This window comes from Ictidomys tridecemlineatus, chromosome 2, assembly GCF_052094955.1.
Source record: "Ictidomys tridecemlineatus isolate mIctTri1 chromosome 2, mIctTri1.hap1, whole genome shotgun sequence".
NCBI lineage: Eukaryota > Metazoa > Chordata > Mammalia > Rodentia > Sciuridae > Ictidomys > Ictidomys tridecemlineatus.
This window is the reverse complement of record NC_135478.1, coordinates 221,052,943-221,073,034: the sequence shown is the minus strand read 5'-3', so window position 1 is coordinate 221,073,034 and position 20,092 is coordinate 221,052,943. Positions and strand designations below refer to the sequence as shown.

Below are 20,092 nucleotides of genomic sequence, written 5' to 3'. Positions count from 1 at the left end.
AATAACAACAAATAAATAAAAGGTATAATAAAGGTATCATGTCTATCTACAACTAAAAAAAAAAAAATAAAGAAAAGTGAAGGTTTGCTATTCTCTTGTAGATTAGTGTCAGCACCTGTGCAGTAACGCTAGCTTCTTCCTTGGGATTGTGTGAGGTTCATGTATGGGGTAAGTGGCTTTAGGTAATGGCTTATCCTTTAGATGAGGTGATTCTGGTAGTAGATTAGATGGTAGTATGAAAAAGAGAGTTAGAAATTACTTTCTGTGTGTTCATTGTTTTGCTTCAGTTATCTAACGTTGCTTTTGTTTTAGGGATGAAATAATGCAAAATGATGATTACTGCTAATATTTACCAAGGCTTGCTAGGGCTGATGTGACAAACCCAGCCTAGTTTGGCTGATGTAGCTAGTTTTTCTGGTCTCTCACTTCTGGGATTTTGCCTGGAAGGACTTTAGTCCCTTTCTTTTCCTCACCTGATTCATATTTTTATTATCTGTCTTCTCAGTTTCTGTGGCTTGCTTTCTCTTGTGCCCCAAGCTGAACTGACTTTGTTCTTTCTTCATGCCCTCATGGAGCATTTAAAAAAAATATTTTGCATATTTAAAGTAAATGCATGATATGATGGGATTCATTTAGATGGTTAGAAGATTATTACAGCAAAGCAAATTAGGATATCCATTTTTTTCACATAGTAACCATTTTAAAAATTTTTGTGGCAAAAACAGCTAAAATCTACTCATTTAGCACAAATCCCTGATACAGTATACTTTGTGATGCGAGGGTCCTTCTATTGTCCATTAGATCTCGTGGATACTTCCATAGACATTTCTACCCTACCTTAGGAATCCTCTTACTGCATCATTATTCTTGTCTCTCATACCATCTTGGTCAGAGGTGGTTATAAGGTGAGTCACATATATAAATTTAATTTGGAATAGCCACATTAAAAAAAGAAAAAGAAGAATAATTTGCAACTAATATAAAACTTAATCATATCTTTTATATTCTTGTTTTACAAAGTCTTCAAAATTCAGTGTATATTTTACACTTATAGCACATATTATATAAACTAGCTGCATTTCCGGTGCTCAATGTGTCACACAGCTGGTGCTTGCTTTATTGTGTAGCTTAGTTGTAGACTGGGGACTTCTTGAGGGTTGGATCTTTCTGGGTTCTTTTGCCCCTTGGCTCTAGTTGATGCTCATTTAGTATGTGCCTACAAATTTATGCATGAATGAATGAATGAATGCACAAAATATACTGGGAGGTTATTAAGTTAATTGATGCCTATCACTAATAATACTAGTACCTCTTGTCCAGAGAATTGAGACACATTGACTATACAAAAGACCCGAAGGCTAGAGGAGGTTGTCCATTCCAATCTTACATCTGGACAGGCTTTGAAGAGACAAATTGCTAAGGATTTCTTGTAGGGGATAGGTAGGAAAGGAAGTTTAGAGCATGGCCAGTCTCCCAGCAGGATCAACATTCTGGTTGACATTTCCTGATCCAGAGCATTTGACAATCAGCACCTTCATTTTTATATGTAGGCGAAGGGGCTTCTACTGAAGTAATCAACAAATTCCTAAACATATCCTATGCATTCCTACTTAATATTGATACCAGTGTGTCTGATTCATTACGGACAGGAAATCAGTATTATGTAGTGAAATTAATGTGCATTATCCATTTAAGGTTTATGCTGTTGAGAAAGTGTTTCATATGTTTACAAGGAAGGCTAAGAATGATGACCAAAGCTTTTTTTTAAAAAAAATTAACTTTTAGTTGTCGATAGACCTTTATTTAATTAATTTATTTATATGTGGTGCTGAGGATTGAACCCAGTGCCTCACACATACTAGGCAAGTGCTCTACCACTAAGCCACAACCTCAGCCCAACCAAACCTTTTTGAAAACATAGTAAAACATGTAAATCACCTAACTTCTATTAATAGGAGATTAATTTTTCAAACATTCACTAACTGCACAGGAGCTAAGTTAATCTAGTGAATTAAATTTGTATTTCTAAATGGAAATCCATCAGAAACATAATGTAATATAAAAAGCAAATTTTGGAATATCATTTTTTAAAAATTAAAAACATCACACAATTTTATATGTTGCTTAGCTTTGCAAGTGCATACCATTAAAAAAAAAAAAAGACAAAACAGCAACCAGCATGCTGTAAGGTATTTCTCTCAGCTTTTCATTGATATGACAATATACCTGACATGAATTGCTTAGAGTCTAAAAAGTTCATTTTTGGTCACAGGTGCATTCCATGGTTGGCTGACTCCATTGCCCTGGGCCTATGGTGAGGCAGAACACCAAGGTGGAAAAGTGCTGGCTCACTTCATGGCAGCTGGGAAGCAGAGGGAGAGCGAGGAAGGGGCCATGGAAAAGATAGAGTCCGGGCTTTTCCTCCAGCCGTGTCCAGCCTGCCTACCCAGTAGTCAATTCAAATTATTAATCCCTCAAATGGATTAATCCAGTGATGAGTTTACAGCCCTCATAATCCAATGTTTTCTCCTCTGAACATTGTAGCATTGCCTAACACATGAGCTTTGGGAGGATTCCCAGATCCAAACCATAACAAGGGTAAACCCTACATCCAGAATAACATGTACTACCAATTGGGCACATGGGTGCAAGTTAGGAGCATTAGAGAGGAATCTAGGGATTAGAAACTTCTGAAGTTTTATTTCAGCACAAAGTGCTGAATGACAGCAATTGCCAAATCTAGTGGAGGTCACAGATATCTTATTCTTTGTCCTTTGACGTATTTTAAATTTAATTTATAAATTACATTTTATATATCCAGAGGATTTCCCTTGGGTCTATACTATGTGTTTTTAAAGTCAAAATTTTGGATGAAAAACACTAGGGGTATTTTTCCTTATCAGTTTCACCTTATACAAATTATTTCAGTCCTTTGCTGAGAAAGGATGCACAGAAGGAGAAGTACTCCTTTGATGTATGTGAGTACCAAAGTGCATTTTGTAACTGAATTGACTTTGCTCTGTATATCAGGCTAGAATTTTAATCCAGATCTTGATAGGAAAATACCTAATAAACTCAATGTCCCCCAGGGCATTTTCTACCCTCATGAGTTAAGCTAAACATATTTTTGAAAAATCTTGAAATGGCCTGATATTTCAAAGATATGGCTGTGGTATATTTCAGTTCAGTTCAATAAGCCATTATGGCATGTTTACTGTATGTGCAATGTCCTGCATGGGGCGTGAGGAAGTGGGAGTAGAAGGCGAGAGGAGGAGGGATGGCTTTGGACTCCCCAGGATAGGAGACATGGTAAGTGACTAATGGAATAGTTGGTGTTGGAGTGAGAAAGATGCTTCTGTCTTTTGGAGTTAACAATTTATTGCCTCTGAACTCCAAATCAGGTCTTCATTATCTATGCTTAACCATGGGGATCAGCCTCTCAGCCTTTCTTATTGGCAACAAATGTTGTGTGTGACATTGCTGGACAAAGGGGCACCCCCTGCCCCCCATTCCCTTGGCCTTTTCTCTGCAGTGCCTGCAGCACAGTTTTTTCCAGTATTCCTTATGATCAGCAGCAGGTACCACTTTCCCCTGGATGCTCTCAGGTAGCTTCACAGTGAATTCCAAGCACCTCAAAGGGAGGATTTCCAGGTAGTCCTGTACTTGGGCGCTTTCCTGTCCTGGGAAGTGGCTGTTCTCTCCCTAGAGCTGATTTCATGTTCAGATTTCTTTCTGCATTTAATTTCTCTGTTTAAATTATTGCATGCTATCTCCTGTTTGGACCCAACAGGTGTAGAAGGCAAATTGTTTTCTCTAGCATGGCAAAGTCCATAAAAGTGACTGTGGTATTTAAAAGATCTCTTCAGCCTTTTCTCTGCTTGCTCCTAGAAGGACATCAAACCAGTTCTATGAGTAGATTATGGGATCAGTGGATCATATCACCTCTTGGGCTCCTACCATGGATTGTGTTGCATAGCACTGGAAAAGCCATGTGCTTTATTGCTGTCAGTTAAATTGACCTTTAAGATTCTTATACATTAAGCTGGGTAATTTCATCCGTTATACTTCACTTTGCTTTATTGAGCCATCCTTAATGCACAGTGGTGGGTTTTGTGGACTACCAAGAACAATCTGGACTTTAATACTGACTGGACCTAGGTTCTAGTTCGGGAGCTGTTATGGTTTACACATGAGGTCTCCTCCAAAAGCTTTTGTGTGAGACACTGAAAGAAAGCTTAGAGGTGAAAACATCATGTTATCAGCATTAATTCAATGCATTAATTCACTGCTGTTGGTTAACTGTGCAGTAACCACAGGCAGGTGGGATGTGGTGGAGGAGGTGTGTCACTGGGGGGGTGCCTTTGGGGTTTATATTTTGTCCCTGGATGTCAGGATGCAGAACACTTGGACCCCACAAGGATCCCCACTGCTCCCTTTTATGGCCATCCTCTCTGCTCCTCATGCCTGACCACAGATCTGATAGAGCTCTGTCTGCTTCCTGATTACCATGTCTTCAGCCACTTTCTTCTGCTGTGTTCTTTACATGATGTCCTGCCTCCCTCAGGCCCAGAGTAATGGAGTTGGCCATCTTTGTACGGAGACCTCTGAAACCTTGAGTGCCAAATAAACCTTTACTCCTTTGAAATTGTTCTTGTCAGGTCTTTTGGTCACAGTGACAAAAAAGCTGACTAAATCAGGAGCTATTTGTTACGTTATTTCTAATTGTATATCACAAATGAAAAAAACTCTTATTTTCTAAGTCTAGCTTCTCACTCTGAAGACCACAGGAAAATCCATTGTGTAACTTGGCAGATCACTTTGTATCTTTGAGCTCATTTTCCTTGTCTATAAAATGAGAAATAAAGCACAGCCTCTGCAGGCTATAGAAGGCTAATCTTGATGTAATAAGACATCTGTCAACATACCTTGGCAGAGGATCATCATCAAAGCACCATGTCATAGGTACCTGTTATGCACTCTTTTTTTATGGTCTCAGAAACTGACAGATACATGATTTCCTATTGTTAACTGGCATTAAAAACTTTGCTTTCTTTCCTTTTTTAATACACATACTAATGATTATAAATAAATCATCACATTTCTTACAATAGAAAGAACAGCTTTTATATCATTAGCAAGATTTGCATGAGAGAAGAGCTATACAAAAGAGTATCAGTTGGCACCTTTCATGTGAATATGGATGATTGCTACTATTCTAATTTTTTAAATTAAACAATTTATTTTGACGTACATGTAGAGTCACAGAGACCTATAAGAAGTAATACAGAGGAATCGTGTTCTTTCCTGAATTTTTCCTAATGGTAAGATCTTACAAAACTGTAGTATGATTTCAGTTGGAAAAATTAACACACCCATGTAATCCACCTGTCTCATTCAGATTTCACCTCTTCTGTGTTAAGTGGGCATGTTCATGTTTGTGTGCATTTAGTTCCAGTAAATTTGTTTTTACATGTGGAAGTTGTTGTATCCACCACCAGTCGGGATGCAGAACACTTGGACCCCACAAGGATCCCCACTGCTCCCTTTTATGGGCACCCTCTCTGCTCCTCATGCCTGACCACGGATTTGTTTTGGGTCTCTGTAACTTTGTCATTTTAAGAATGTTATGTAAATGGAATCACGAAGGCCCTTTGGCATTGGCTTCTCCCAGCAGCATTGTTCTCTGGAGAGGTATCTAGATTACTGAATGTGCCCTGGTGGTTCCTTCCATGCTGCTGAGGAGTGTCCTGTGGTGTGACACACCAGGACTCACTGCACCATTTCCATGTTGAGGGACCCCAGGGCTGTTTGAAGCTTGGGGCCCTTGTGAATAAAACTTCTGTGAATATTCAAGAATAGTACAAGATTTTGCGTGAACATAAGTTCATTTCTCTTGGATAAGGGCCCAAGACTGTGTTGTCTCCTGGGTAGTTGCACCTTTAGGTGCCATGCACTGCTGTCTGATTTCCAGAGTGGCTGTATCATTTCACATTTGCAGCTAGCTACATAGGAGTGGTCTAGTGTCTCTGATTCTTCACTAGCATTTGATGTAAAATAAAATCCCAGTGTTTTATTTTGGCCATTTTTATGGATAGGTAGTGACATTGTGATTTTGATTTTAAAGGCTGTTGAACATGTTTTCATGTGCTTACTTATGTCTCTATATCTGTTCTTTGTTATCCTTCTCCTTTTTATAAAGCATTCTTGAACTTAATGTTTCTTGTAATTTCCTTGAGATTGTTTTGAAAATAAACAGGAAAAAGCTGGCTCACCATAGGTTCCCTCTCATGTATCAGTGGCAGCAGTCCCCCCCCGCCCCCCGCTGGGTTTTAAACAAATCTTCTTTACTAGAAGTTGTCTCACACTTCCAAATTTATCTCAGGGACTTCTGATTTCCTGTTTCCTTTGATTTGGGAATTGCCACCAAACAAGCAAGCAAACAAACAAGGAAACTCAGTTCAGAGTTTAAGCAACAAATCGGCCCCAGCTGACAATACTGACTAGAAAGGCATCTATCCTGCAAACTGTGTTTCAAGTTTTGAATTTTTATTGGATTTTTTTTGGGCAATGCCCTTTAATTTTCAAACACCATTACTATAAAATATTGTCACTAGGAAGAGACACATAGGGAGGGGTAGGTGTAAGTGGAGAAAAGTGGGCGAATACCTGTGTAAAAAAACCTCTCTCAGTGAGAGGAGAATAAATGCAGGCTGATATGATTATAGTACAAATAGGACAGAACATTTGAAAGGTGATGGAGAGCCAAGAACAGGAGGAAGCATCATCATATGGCTTGTGGCCAAGCACTGGGACAAGAAACCAGTGCACAGTGGAGGTAATACTAAGTACTGGTTATAGCATTGTCAGGACAGGAGCTTAGAGTCTCTGCTTGCTGTTGCCCTCCCTTCATGTCCAGTCTCAGGCAGGCCAGTCAGTTCTCCCAGAGACATCTGGAAGGACATCCATTTCTCCCTGCCTTAGATACAGTAACCACAGCCCCAGCCCCCATCTTCTCCAGACTGCTGCAGCATCCTCCTGGGAATTTTCATTACTTCCACCCTTGTCCTCCTCTAACCTGCTCCCATCAATAAAGGAAGAATGATTTCTTTTATTTCCATGAGATGGGGTCCAGATTGGCCTCAAACATTTGGGCACAAGGGATTCCCCCTGCCTCAGCCTTCTCAGAAGCTGGAATTACAAGCATGTGCCACGGTACCTGGCAAGAGTGATCTTTTAAAAAAAGTTTCAAACTTTTTTTTTTGTGTGTGTGTGTGGGGGTGGTGGTGGTGGTGGTGATGGTTCTGGGGGTTTAACCCAGGACCTTGTGCATATGAGGCAAGCACTCTACCAACTAAGCTATATCCCCAGCCTTCAAACATTTTTAACTGACAAATAATAACTGTATATATATATATGTGTGTTTTGATGATGCTTACCATATAGAATGATTAAATCAAACTGATTTATCACCTCATACTATTTTTGATGAAAACATTTAAAATTGTTTTTAGCAATTTTAAAATACACCTCTCTTTTTATCATAAATCATTATGTCCAGTAGCTCACTGAAACTAATTCTTCCTACCTAAATGGAACTTTGTTTCCTTTGGACCGGTATCTTTCTATTGTCCCTATTGTATCTCCTGATTTCTACTCTGCTTTTGATATTTAAAAAAGCCACATATAAATGAGATCCTGTAGTATTTGTCTTCCTGAGCTTGGCTTATTTTATTTAGCATTATATCTTCCAAGTTCAGCCTTGCTGCTGCCTGTGATAGTATTTCCTCTGTTTTTTGAAATGGAATAGTATCCATTGTGCATAGATTCCTCCTGCTCTCTGCATTTATCTATGATGATTCTTTGGTTGAGGTCACATCTTGCCTATTGTGAAAAGTACTGTTTAAGGTCCTGAGTTTTTCTTCTTGGGATATATACCCAGCAGTGGAATTACTGGATTATAGGATAATTCTAGTTTTAGTTTTTTGAGGGACCTTCTTACTGTTTTCCAAATGGTTGTTCCAATTTGTATTCCTACTGGTGGTGCACCAGGTTTTCCTTTTCTCCACATCCTAACCAACACTTGATGTCTTTTGTCTTTTTGATAATTCCTATCTTATCTGAAGTGAGATAGTAGCTCACTGTGCTTTTAATTTGCATTTCCCTGGTAGTTAGTGAAGCTGGATTTTTTTTTTTCCCCAGGTGCCCATTTGCTTTTGAGAAATGTCTGTTCAAATCTTTCCCAGTTTTAAGTCGGGCCGTTTCTTTTCTTGATGATGAATTGTGTGGGTTCCTTATATCCTTTGGATTTAAGGTGTTCCTTCTTTTCCTACCCCTGGCTCTTCATTCTGCTGGTTGTTCCCTTTGCTCTACAGGACATTTCTAGTTTGGTGCAATTCCATTTGCCTGTCTGTGCTTTTGTTGCCCATGGTTTTAAGAAAGAAATCTTTCGCTACACTAGCACTGTGGCTTATTTCTCCCTCATTTTCTTCTAGTGTTTTTACAGTTTCAGGTCTTATATTTAAACCTGTGATCTATTTTTGAATTGCTTCCTGAATAGAGGTGATACAGAGTCCATTTTCATTTTTCTGTTTATGGGATATACAGTTTTTCTTATGGCTGCTTATTGGAGAGACTCTCCTTTCCCCATTGTGTGTTCCTGACACCCTTAGCAAAAACCAGGCCACATGGATGGGTGTATTTCAGGCTCATCTGTCCTTCTTCATTGTTCTAATATACCTGTTTTTTATGCCAGTCCATGTTTTGGTTACGACAGCTTTTTAAGTCAAGTGCTAGGACACCTCCAACATCATTCCTTTTGCTTAAGATTGCTTTGGCTGCTCAAGGTCTTTTGTAGTTCTCTATGACCCTAGCTTGAGTTTTTCTATTTTCATGGAAAATGACATTGAAATTTGAACAGGGATTGCATTGACTATACATTGTTTGAGTAGCATGGACATTTTAATAGTATTAATTCTTAGTAGGATAAATAACCTTTCAAGGAAGAACTTTTAATCAATTAGGCATAGAAAGAAGGTGTTCATGAACACCTTCAACCCATGAACACCAGATGCCTTTCCATTTATTTGTGTTTTCTGTAGTTTCTTTCATCAGTGGCACATAGTTTTCAAAATGCAGATCTCCTATCTCCTTGGTTATTAAATTTACCTCTACTTATTATATTTTATGTGATTTTTTTTAGATTTAAAATCTAATTTGCATGTCTTTATTTATTTTTTTATTTTTTTTTAGTGGTTGTTCACAACATTAAAAAGCTCTTGACATATCATAAGGTAGCAGAATACAACAATTACTAATAGGGCATTATGTAAAATTGTGGATGTGTAACCAACGTGATTCTGCAATCTGCATTTGGGGTAAAATTGGGAGTTCATAACCCACTTCAGTCTAATGTATGAAATGTGATATGATATGATATTTTATGTGATTGATTTCTGAATTTCTTTTTCAGATAGTTTGTTGTTAGTTATCACAGTGCTGCTGCTTTTGGCCAGTTGATTTTGTGTGACGTGTGACTGAATTTGTTTATCCATTCTAACAGTGCTTTTGTGAATCATAGAGGATTTTCTATATATGGAATCATTTCATCAGCCATCAGGCAGTTTCACTCTTTCATTTACTATTTGGTGCCTTTTATTTCTTTTGTTTGTTTGTTTCATTCCTCTTACTAGAACTTTGTTGAAGACAAATTAGGAGATCTTGTTCCTGATCCTGCAGGAAAAACTCTCAGCCTTTCATTTTTCATTATGCTAGCTATCAGCTTTCAAATGTGACCTTTATTGTGTTCATGTACACCTCCTTTCTATGCCCAATTTATTGAAAGTTCTTCCTTGAAAGGATGTCGAATTTTATCAAATGCCTTTTCTGCTTCTATTGAGATGGTCATGTGGTTTCTGTCCTTCATTCTCTTAATATGATGTATCCTATTTGCCAATTTGCATAGGTTGAAACATCCTTGCATCCCTGGGACAAATTCTACTGACTTGTGGCGAGTAATCCTTTTACTGTGTACTTGAATTTGGATTTCTGGCATTTGGTTGAGGAAATTTGCATCTATGTTCATAACCTTTTTTTTTAGTGTCCTTTATTATATAAATTAGAACACTTTTCAAATTGAAATGTTGAATGGCTTCTCTCTTCTTTACCATGGTCTGCATAAACTGTTGTAATTACCTCTCAACTTTTACAGTATTAACTTACCTGGCCACATCCTTCTTACTTTGTCTCCCTTCTTTCTTTTCATAGCCTCACACAGTCGCCCCCTTTTCCCTAGGTGGGAAGGAGATTATCTTATGATTGTGATTAGTTAGAAACAGATACTTGTCAAGTTTAAAGAACATAAAATATGAAATCTTACATTAGTTGATGGTAAAATATTTAATCCATTTATTAGTTTTTAATTATTTGGCAGTAAGTTCTATTTGGTGAAATTAACCTGTTGTTATTACCTTAGAGAGTTCATGATCATTGCCTGACTAAAAGAATAGATATGTTTGCTAGAAACTCTCAGTGATTTGTGTTAAATATCTTTATAAAGATGTCAGAGTACTGGGTACGGTGGCATATTCCTTCAATCCCAGCGGCTTGGGAGGCTGAGATAGGAGCCATGAGTTCAAGACCAGCCTCAGCAATTTAGTGAGGCCATAAGCAACTTAGTGAGTCCCTGTCTGTAAATAAAAAGTAAAATTGGCTGGGGATGTGGCTCAGTGGTAAAGTGCCCCTGGGTTCTTTTGGTTGTCACAACTGAGAGGTGCAATTACTGGTGTACCAGATAGAGGCAGGGGTACTGCTGACTATCCTACAGTGCTTCCAACAATCACCCACAGCAAAGACCCCTATATTATAGCAATGTCAGTAAAGATCTCTTACATGGTTTCCTTATTCGCTGTAGATGCAGTTTACACGTTTTGATACTTATTCCTAAAGAATGGCCAGTTTTCAGTAAAAGTTTTGTGACTGAGAGTAGATACCACTTAATTGTTCCTGAAATACACATTTGGATAAACATGCGTATGCCAGCTTCACACATACAAGATGGTTTTCCTTTTCTGTGCTACTTAGCAGTTTTTGTACATTTTGAGTTTTACCCATCTTTTAGATGTGCCACATTAGGATGAACAGACAGCTTGATGGTAGGCTGTTTCCTGAAGATTTCTTAGTAATGAGGCATTGGGTGTCACTCGGTGTTAAAGAGGTATGTGATTTTACACTTTATAAATAGGATCAAGGATGACTAAATGTCATACTTTATCTCCACAGCGCATTAGTAGTGAGGAGAAGACAGAAGGTGGCAGAGTGAGAGGATAATAGAATTTACACAGCAATATTTACTAAGCGGTAATAAAAATCTTAATTACGTGGCATGAACTAGATCATTAGGGCTAGCACAGCACAAAGCACATAGAGGCTCAGAAGAAATATCACTTGATTTTTATTTGAAATAGGGATACTTCTGTGCTCCTGATTTGACTAAAATTTAAAGAGTATTCCACTCATTATTTGTAGAATATTACAAAGAATGTGAGCTTTCTTAATAATTGCACATAAATATACTATAAATAAAGCCTTCAATCTAAAACTCTGAAAGAGTTCTATAAACAGCAGTTAATTCTGTGTGCATTTCAGTACTCCTCTGAGAAAAGTAAATTGTTGTTATTTCTTGGGGAGAGCATACATTTCCATGAAATGCCTTGAAAAAAGTTTTTCCACATGAAATAAAGTCTTGAACGGGAAAGCATCCTAATCTGTCTCTGTTAACTGTGTCCATGAACTCACTGCTTTGGGCTGGAATCAAGGCCCACTGGTGACACTACTTACCAGTAGCAGGTGAGCTGCCTCCTCTTAAGGGCTTGTTCCAACATAGTTTGGAGTGTCTTTGAAGTAGAATTAATATTTATATTAGTTAGGGATTCTTCTTTCAAGTAACAGAGAACCCAGCCCAGACTGTCCTGAGCCCAGGGAGAATTCTTGGGCTCATGCAACTCAAAAGGCGAGTTTCTGGCTTTAGCTATGGTAGTGGGGTGTGGGCAGTGTCTTCAGAGGTATTGGCTTCGTCCTGAGGCTTAGTGTGGTCACCCGCCATAGATCCAAACTTCCTGTCTCTCATAATAAACAGTATGATTCGATCTGTCAATTACCAAAACCAAAAACCAATCCTCAGTTATCATCCCAATTGTCATCCTGGTGCCTGACAATGAGTCTTCCGCTGGTTCTCATGAGTTTTGGATGTATTCACTCATTGAACACATGGTTACCCTTCCTTATTTTTTTTTTTGACAGTTTCAAAGCATTTGTATTTTTATATAAATAAAGTATAGAATCAATGGATGGATGAGGTTGAAAGAAAAGGAGGAGGTGAAAATGTCATGACACTTTAATTTTCCCATTTCAGAATTTTACTGATTGGCGATTTGGGGTTGGGGGGTAGGTATTGTGAATCTGATAGACTTGTTTTTTTGTTTCCTTATTTGTTTTAATTTAATTCATCAGCTATTATCTTCTCATTTTCTTTTACAGTTTTGTTTTTTTTTTTTTTTTGCTATGGACTGGGAGCTTATCATTATCTTGGATAATGCCATTCACTCTTTTGGTCAGTTAATCAAGGGAAATAATCCTCAGCCATTTCTTATATTCAAAGAGCCAACATTTTATCTAGATATATATGCCAGAAGGGTTTACAGACTTTATAACACCTCTTGTTAATTCTACCCAGTTCTTCATCTTAAATTTGTCTTTTTCATTGCAGTACATTCAGTCTAAAACTTGGTAACCAAGAAAGTCTTCAGAAATTCTCATTAAAAATAAACAAATGAAGTTGAAGAACTACTCTTCCTTATTAATGTATCCTTGCTGGTGGGATGTTCCAAAGCTCATTCAGGAGGGACAGATAGTTTTTCCCATGACTAGACCACCTCATATGGGTGTGAGAGTTCGTTTAAGAGGAGAATTTACAGATTAAGTGGTTTATTGTTGTTTCTCAGGCACAGGACAGAATTCTAGATAAAACCATGAATATTGACAGTTTAAATTGTTCTCATGTACATAAACATTGAGTTTTTGGGAACTAGAGGCATAGGACTTGTGTTAGGAATAAGCAAGATTTTAATAACTAGAGATTTTTAGATTGCTTTGGGCATCTTCTAAATCAGATCATGGAGCTACTCTGTCTTCTAGACTATCTACAAGTAGCTTTGAATTAATCCTGACCTGACAGAGTATTTGGTTCCTTCTCAAAGAATGGGATTGGTTTGGAATTATTCCTACTAACTTAAGTATATAACTCCCTTTTCCCTTTAACCTATTTTTGTTGGTTTTAAAATTAAAATTTTAATATAATTTATTTTACCTATAAAATATTTTTAACATAACTGTGTTTAAATGTGAAGATTGATAAAATGTCTTTTCCATCCTAACCCTATATCTTAGAAATAATCACTGTTTAAGAGAAGTAAGTGTGTGTGTGTGTGTGTGTGTGTGTGTGTGTGTGTGTGTGTGTGTAATACAGAGGTGGTCTTGCATTTGGAATAAGAAGACATGATGGTTTTCATCCAACACAGTTTATGTAGCTTTCAGGAAGACTCTAAGACGGGTAATTGAGATTAAATGATAACATCTAGTCATTTCCCAAGAGTGGCTTCCATATGTAGCTGGCACTCCATAGTTACTCCACGTTTGGGATATACATTGATTCTGGGATCTTGATGGCCTTTATCTTCTGGTAGTTGTCATGAATTTTCTTAGGGATGTGATGTTAGTGCCATTTTTCAGTGCAGATGCATCTTATCAATGCTGATTATTGATTACTTCATCTACACTTTTGATATAAACAATCTTTACCTGTGTCTTAGTTTTCTTAGGTTTGGTAGACTCCTATACATTCTCTGAATTGCTATTGCAGGGAACACTTGACTGATTCTTTAAATGTTTTAATAAAACACTTGTACATATAAGAGCTACTTTCGTTCTAATGGTTGCATATTAGAACCATAATATAGTTAAATCATGGCCATATAAATTTACTGCTTTTTTTTTATGTTTACGTATAATGTCATAAATGAATATCCTTGTACATTTTCAATCATAAATTTGGGCAAGTATTTATGTAGGCAACATAGAATTTCATCAAAAGATATACACATTAAAGTTTTTATAAATTTGCCAAACATCCCTCAAATTTATAGTCTCCTCAACTGCATGAGAGAATGTTTCTTCACGCACCATCTTCCTTTGTGTTTCATCTATGCTGTCTTTTTCAAGTCCCAGAAATTTCTTTTTTGTGTGAATTCAGTAGAGTATACATAATGATCTTGCATTAGAATCAAAATGCTTGGGATTGTCTTCATGTCATAGGACTAACAAGTAGACTGATCAAGACGAGAATCCGTCTTTTATCTAGCATTTTTTAGATAACCAAAGCTACAAAATCTTTGATTTTATTTTATAGTTTCTTCCATTGTGTTAGTCCACTTTCATCATTATGACCAAACCTGACAAGAACAACTTAAAAGAGGAAAAATATTTTGGTTCGCAATGTCAGAGGTTCAGTCCATGGTCAGGTGGCTTCAAAGCAGAAGCATCATGAGGAAGGGTGTGGCAGGAGAAAGCTGCTTGTATCATGGCAGGAGAGGGAGAGAGAGAGAGGGAGGGAGAGAGAAAAAGAGAGAAGGAAGGAAGGAGGGGGCTGGAGAGAAATTTCCAAGGAAAAGCTTATCTGCTGTGACCTGCTTCCTCTGACTATCCCTCCATCGTGTCCTCCATCCCACCATTTGATTAATCCACTGATGAGCTCAGATGCCTTTTGATCCAATCATTGCCTTAAAGCCCCACTTGTGAACCTTCTGCGTTGGACACCACACTTTCAACATGCGAGCTTTTGGGGCACACTCCAGGACCAAACCATAACATCCACATAACATCCACATAACATCCACATAACTAATTTAACAGTTCATTATGCAAAAAGTAAAATTATTTCTGTTGGACTTTATTCAACAGAAAATTTTGAAATAGCCAAATATAATTGTGAACAGTGTCTGTATCATTCGTATCAGTATCATTTACTTACATTATGCCAACTTAAAAAACTCGCCAGTTTAGGATATATTTAACATGCTCACTGGAACTGCTCAAATATAAAGTTGTTGTAGAACATTTTAATGACATTTAGTCTTCAACTGTTTATCAACTTGATGCATAGTAAGCAATTGCTCAACCACTGAAGTTGCTGCATTTGACAAATCTGCAAAAGTGTTTTCAGAATTTTTATATTAGTAGATAACTCAAGCAGTAATGCTTGAAATAATCCATTGATGAAGCAAATATTTTTGAGGCATATTTGTTTTATCAAAACTAACTTATTTTCCATATATCATATATGCCATCTGCCTATGGTATCTTTAGTTGGTCACTATCACTAACAGTGATATTTGTATACACATTTTTCAAATTATTTTGTATGAACTTTTGCCAACATTATTCATTGTATAATTGGGAGGTTTCTTTTGAATTCAGTTTAATTTACATATATGGAAAATAACTGTTGAAAACATTTTTATTAAAATTTAAAGGAGGTGTAGTTAATTTTTTATGATGCATTGTTGGACATAGTTTTAGAGACAGAATGGCACTTATTTCTCCTTTCAAATAGATTGAGTCCCTCCATACAACTTGTTTGTGATGAGTAATTATAAATTTCAGGAGTAATCTACAAATTTCGTGGTTATTTTTAGCTCCTTTTGCCATTTGAATAGGAATAGACATGGACAAATTTAGTTCCTTTAATCTAGCTTTTTATATTTTTATAACTGATCTAAAATACCAGCTTAATTATAGATGTTAGAAATACCAGACATTAAAAACAGATTTTTGATTGTTAAAAATAGCAGAAATCTTAGCTGAACTAGATTAGTAAGCAGTTTACATATTTGTCCATGGAATTACTCTCTCCTTTCCTTATCTTCTCATTGCATTTTGATGATTTTATTATAGGCCTACTCAAAGTGTATAGTGTGTTGGACATATTTGTTCTTGTTTGCATTTTTTTTCCCACCGGAGAGTTGGATCTGGTTGTTATTCATCTTTTTATTTTATAGAAAGAGCCCAGCACATAATAGGTGTAAATGCTGTTTATTTATTTAATTTTTGGAGTGTTCTGAATGAAACACCAGTCCTCTTGCATGCTAGGCAAGTACTCTTCTACTGAGCTACATTTCCAGCCTTTGATAGATATAAATATTGAATTCAACAGATCTTTACTAAGAAACATTGTGTGCAAAACTTGACAAGTCATCCTGTTTGTTAGTCTTTAGCCATTAAAACCTACTACTCCTCAGATTTTTATATTACTTCAGTGAATAAGTTTTTACATAAAAAGATCTTTTACACTTGTTAATTTTGCTTATGGAGAATTGTTTTATATACTATGAGGATAGTTTACCATCTGTTTCTATTAATCAGTCTTCCCAGTCTCCCTAATTAGTTGTTTTATACTATATATTATATATGAGATAATCTCTCTCTCTTAGCTTTTGATGGTTTTGAAACATAGGAAATGTACAATATATTCTGTGATTTTCTATAAGTTACGTTTATAGCATAATTTGAACTCTAGTGTCATGAGTTATAAAGTGTGTGGGTAATTAGTAAAATGGTACATCCTTCTTGGTTGTCTTTTTAAAAACTCTTGTTTTCTGGCATTTTCTGGGTAGCCTACAATTTTCTTCTCAAAGAACACAGTCTTTTAGATTTTGTTTTCACTGAAGGAAAGCAGAATGATGTTTCCTGAATGCTGATTGTGCTCCAGTATAGGGATGAGCACTATATAATTATTAAATCATTATTTGTTTAATAACCCTCTTTCACAGTTAATTTTACTCTCATTTACAGAAGAGAAAACTTAAACACAAGTGAATATGTGCTTTTCCTATTGGGCCTCTATTTTATTTTTGCCATAACATAGAACACAGGAAATAGTCTTACAGATCAAGCATTCGTGGAAAAATAAAGTGAGGCTTCAGTTTCTGTCAGTGTGGTCAGTTATTTATCTTTCAGTATTCTTACTATTGTTTAAACACCTCAAAATTTGCAAGTGAATATTATAAAACACTCTTAAATATATAACTAAATTTGTAAAAAGGTACCATGATTTTCTATGTGCCATAAAATAAAGAAGTACCTCAAAAGAGTGGTTTCTTTCTTCTGAAGACTCTGGTGTCCCAGTCATTGGCTATCCTGTGATGTTGGGGCTTGGATTTAAACAGCTGTGTGGGAGGGGGCAAGGCTTTGGTCTGTTGCAGATGAAGAGATCCCTTAACACCCCGTCAAATTTTAGACATTCCTGCACCCACTTCTGTGCCCCAGGATAAAAAGTAAAGTTTTAGAAGAAGTGGATCAGGAAGGGACAGATGGAGGGAAAAAAGGAAGTACTGGAGAGTGAAATGGAGCAGACTATTTTGTGCATATATGAATGTCACCATGAACCCCACTATTCTGTTTTATTATTGGACACTAATAAAAAGTAAATAAATAAAATAAAAAGAGAGTCCATTAAAAAGTGAATTTGTTCCAGGCAAGGCGTTGCACTCCTGTTAATCCCAGTGGCTTGGGAGGCTGACGCAGGAGGATCCCAAGTTCAAAGCCAGCTTCAGCAACTTATTGAGGCCTTAAGCAACTAAGAAAGATCCTGTCTCAAAATGAAAAATAGAAAGGACTGGGGAGGTGGGTCAGTGATTAAATGCCCCTGGGTTTGGCTCAATACTTAGTACAAAAAAAAAAAAAGGAAAAGAAAAATTTTGATCTGAAACCACTAGCAAAAGAGTGCATGTGTATCTATATATCTATTTTAATACCAGGGATTGAACCCAGGGGCACTCCAGCACTAAGTCACATCTCTGGCCCTTTTTAAATATTTTATTTAGAGACAGGGTCTCTCGAAGTTGCTTAGGGCCTTGCTAAGTTGCTTTGAACTTGTGATCTTCCTGCTTCAGCCACCTGAGTCGCTGAGGTTACAGGTGTGCACCACTATTGCAAAAGACTATTTTTTAAAAAGATAATAAATGAGGAAATCGAAAACATCAACAGCAGATTACCTGAAAAATCCTTGAGATTAAAAGAGAACCAAACAAAACTTTTAAAAGGATTAATAAGCATATACATTTGAATGTTTTAAGCGGGTGATTAAATATAATGAAGAAAGACTTTATAACCTGAAAGATTTGAGAAGAGACCCACACATGCAGAAAGATGAGAAGAAAGGAATGAACTGTTTAAGAAACATGAAAGGTACAGTGAGCATCTCATTGGAGCACCTGGAGGTAGATGGGAACAGAGAGCCAAAGATGGGAACTCATCAAGTTAAAATGTCTAGAATTCTCCAGAATACAAGAAGGAAATAGATCCTCAGATTTAGGAAACACAGTTAATTCCAAGTAAGAGATATGATGAAATCAGCACACCAAAGACAAAGGGAAGATCCTAAATGTAGCCCCGGAGAGAAGACAGATTAGGTACAGGAGTACAATTAGAACCATCAAAGCCTGTGGTTCCAATGGAAATTAGACGCCCACACTTTAATATACTCAAAGTTACTACTAATTAACAGTATTGGATTTAGCTAGTCTCTTATTCAAGAGCAAGTTCCAAATAACTAACTTTGCAGCCAAATAAAAAGGTATTGATTTCCAAGAGAGCTGCCCTACACCTGCTTTAGCATCATATGGGGTATAACGATCTATGGTTGCAGGAGATAGTTAGGTGAAATTACCCCCATATTTCATCAGGAAACCTTTTTTTTTTTTTTTTTAAAGTCTCCTAAGACACCTCACCCTGGTGGGTAGGTTAATTTTGGGGAAAATCTCCACTGTGGAAACTGAATTTTTATTTATTTCAATGGTACTCTACTACCACCTACAACCTTGTATTTTCTAAAACAAATCATGTGCCACTGGCCTTTTTTAGATACTGTACTCATCAGGATTATTTTGTTTTAGACACACCAGGAATACACAAATGTATAAGAGAACACACCCATTTGTTTTCTCCTGTCCCAATTTCAGTTACATGTGTCATTAATTTTAATTTCAAAGGAAGGTAGCTTCTCACATTGTATTTGGTTCTTGGAGTGGACTTGAGCCAGCTGGTCATCTATTTTTCTGTGATGACTGGCAGCAGATGCTCAATGTGCAGACCCCATCACGTCATCTTATGACTTTAGCCAAGTGTGTGTGAGTTTGGTGCTTCAGAGTGACAACCGGAGCTGATGGTAAGGTGGGGGATGTTTCTGTGAAAAATAGAAATGAGACAGGAAGCACCAGCAGTGAAGTCGGCATTCCATGCCCCAGGAGAACTTCCAGGAGGGAGTGATCAGCCCCAGCAAGTGCCAGGGAAGCTGCAGGAAAGGGATAGAAGCCCCAGGTGGAAAGGGGGTCCCCCAGCAGTTCCCAGGTCTCGCTCAGTTTTGCGTGTTGTTCAACACGGCTTCTACGTTATTTTTTTTATTTATATTTTAAAATAAACTTGTTATGTTGATGATTTATTTTTGAAAGGAAACTTTAAAGTCACAATAAAAAACGGAATCCCATAATACTGGCCATAAAGAGAGAGTACTTGTAAAAATCTATAAAGGGGGAAATATGATAACTGTGTCCTATTGCCTGACATTGAGCCTGAGGCCTACCTCCTGTTACCAAGGAGGAAAAACGAGTTTCAAGAAACATTGGAGGCACTCTGGCCCCATATACCAGCTCCTTCTGCACTGAATCAGAGAGCGTGAAAAAGATGTGAAAAGGAATTCAACGTGGTCCATGGGTGATCCTGTCTTGCTTGTCTACTGCGGGGTAGGATCACTTTTGGCACCCGAGGTATCACTAGCTTGTATGAAATGGTCCAACGGGGTTAGAGTGACTATGTGTGCTTCCCAGGATCTGCTTTTTAATGTTTGTCATTTGAACGACATTGCTCTGTGCTTCCTGTATTGAAATGATCTGTATTCTTTTTATTTGAAGCTCTTTTAAGAGCCTGTGCTGATGGAGGTGCCAACCGCTTATATGATATCACCGGAGGAGAGAGAGAAAGGTAT

General features: G+C 37.2%; 1 protein-coding gene across 26 annotated transcripts in view; it reads left to right on the top strand.

The window, feature by feature from the left end:
• LOC101967955 (thiamine pyrophosphokinase 1) overlaps positions 1–20,092 on the top strand; it is a 372,786-nt gene that overhangs the window by 97,932 nt on the left and 254,762 nt on the right. For 18 of the 26 annotated variants that reach the window (XM_078040717.1, XM_078040702.1, XM_078040720.1 and 15 more), the window contains one exon: positions 20,019–20,088. The exons of the other annotated variants lie outside the window; for them this stretch is intronic. In XM_078040717.1, coding sequence (XP_077896843.1) covers positions 20,019–20,088 — 70 coding nt within the window. The remainder of the gene's footprint in view (positions 1–20,018; positions 20,089–20,092) is intronic. 26 annotated transcript variants of the gene reach the window in all.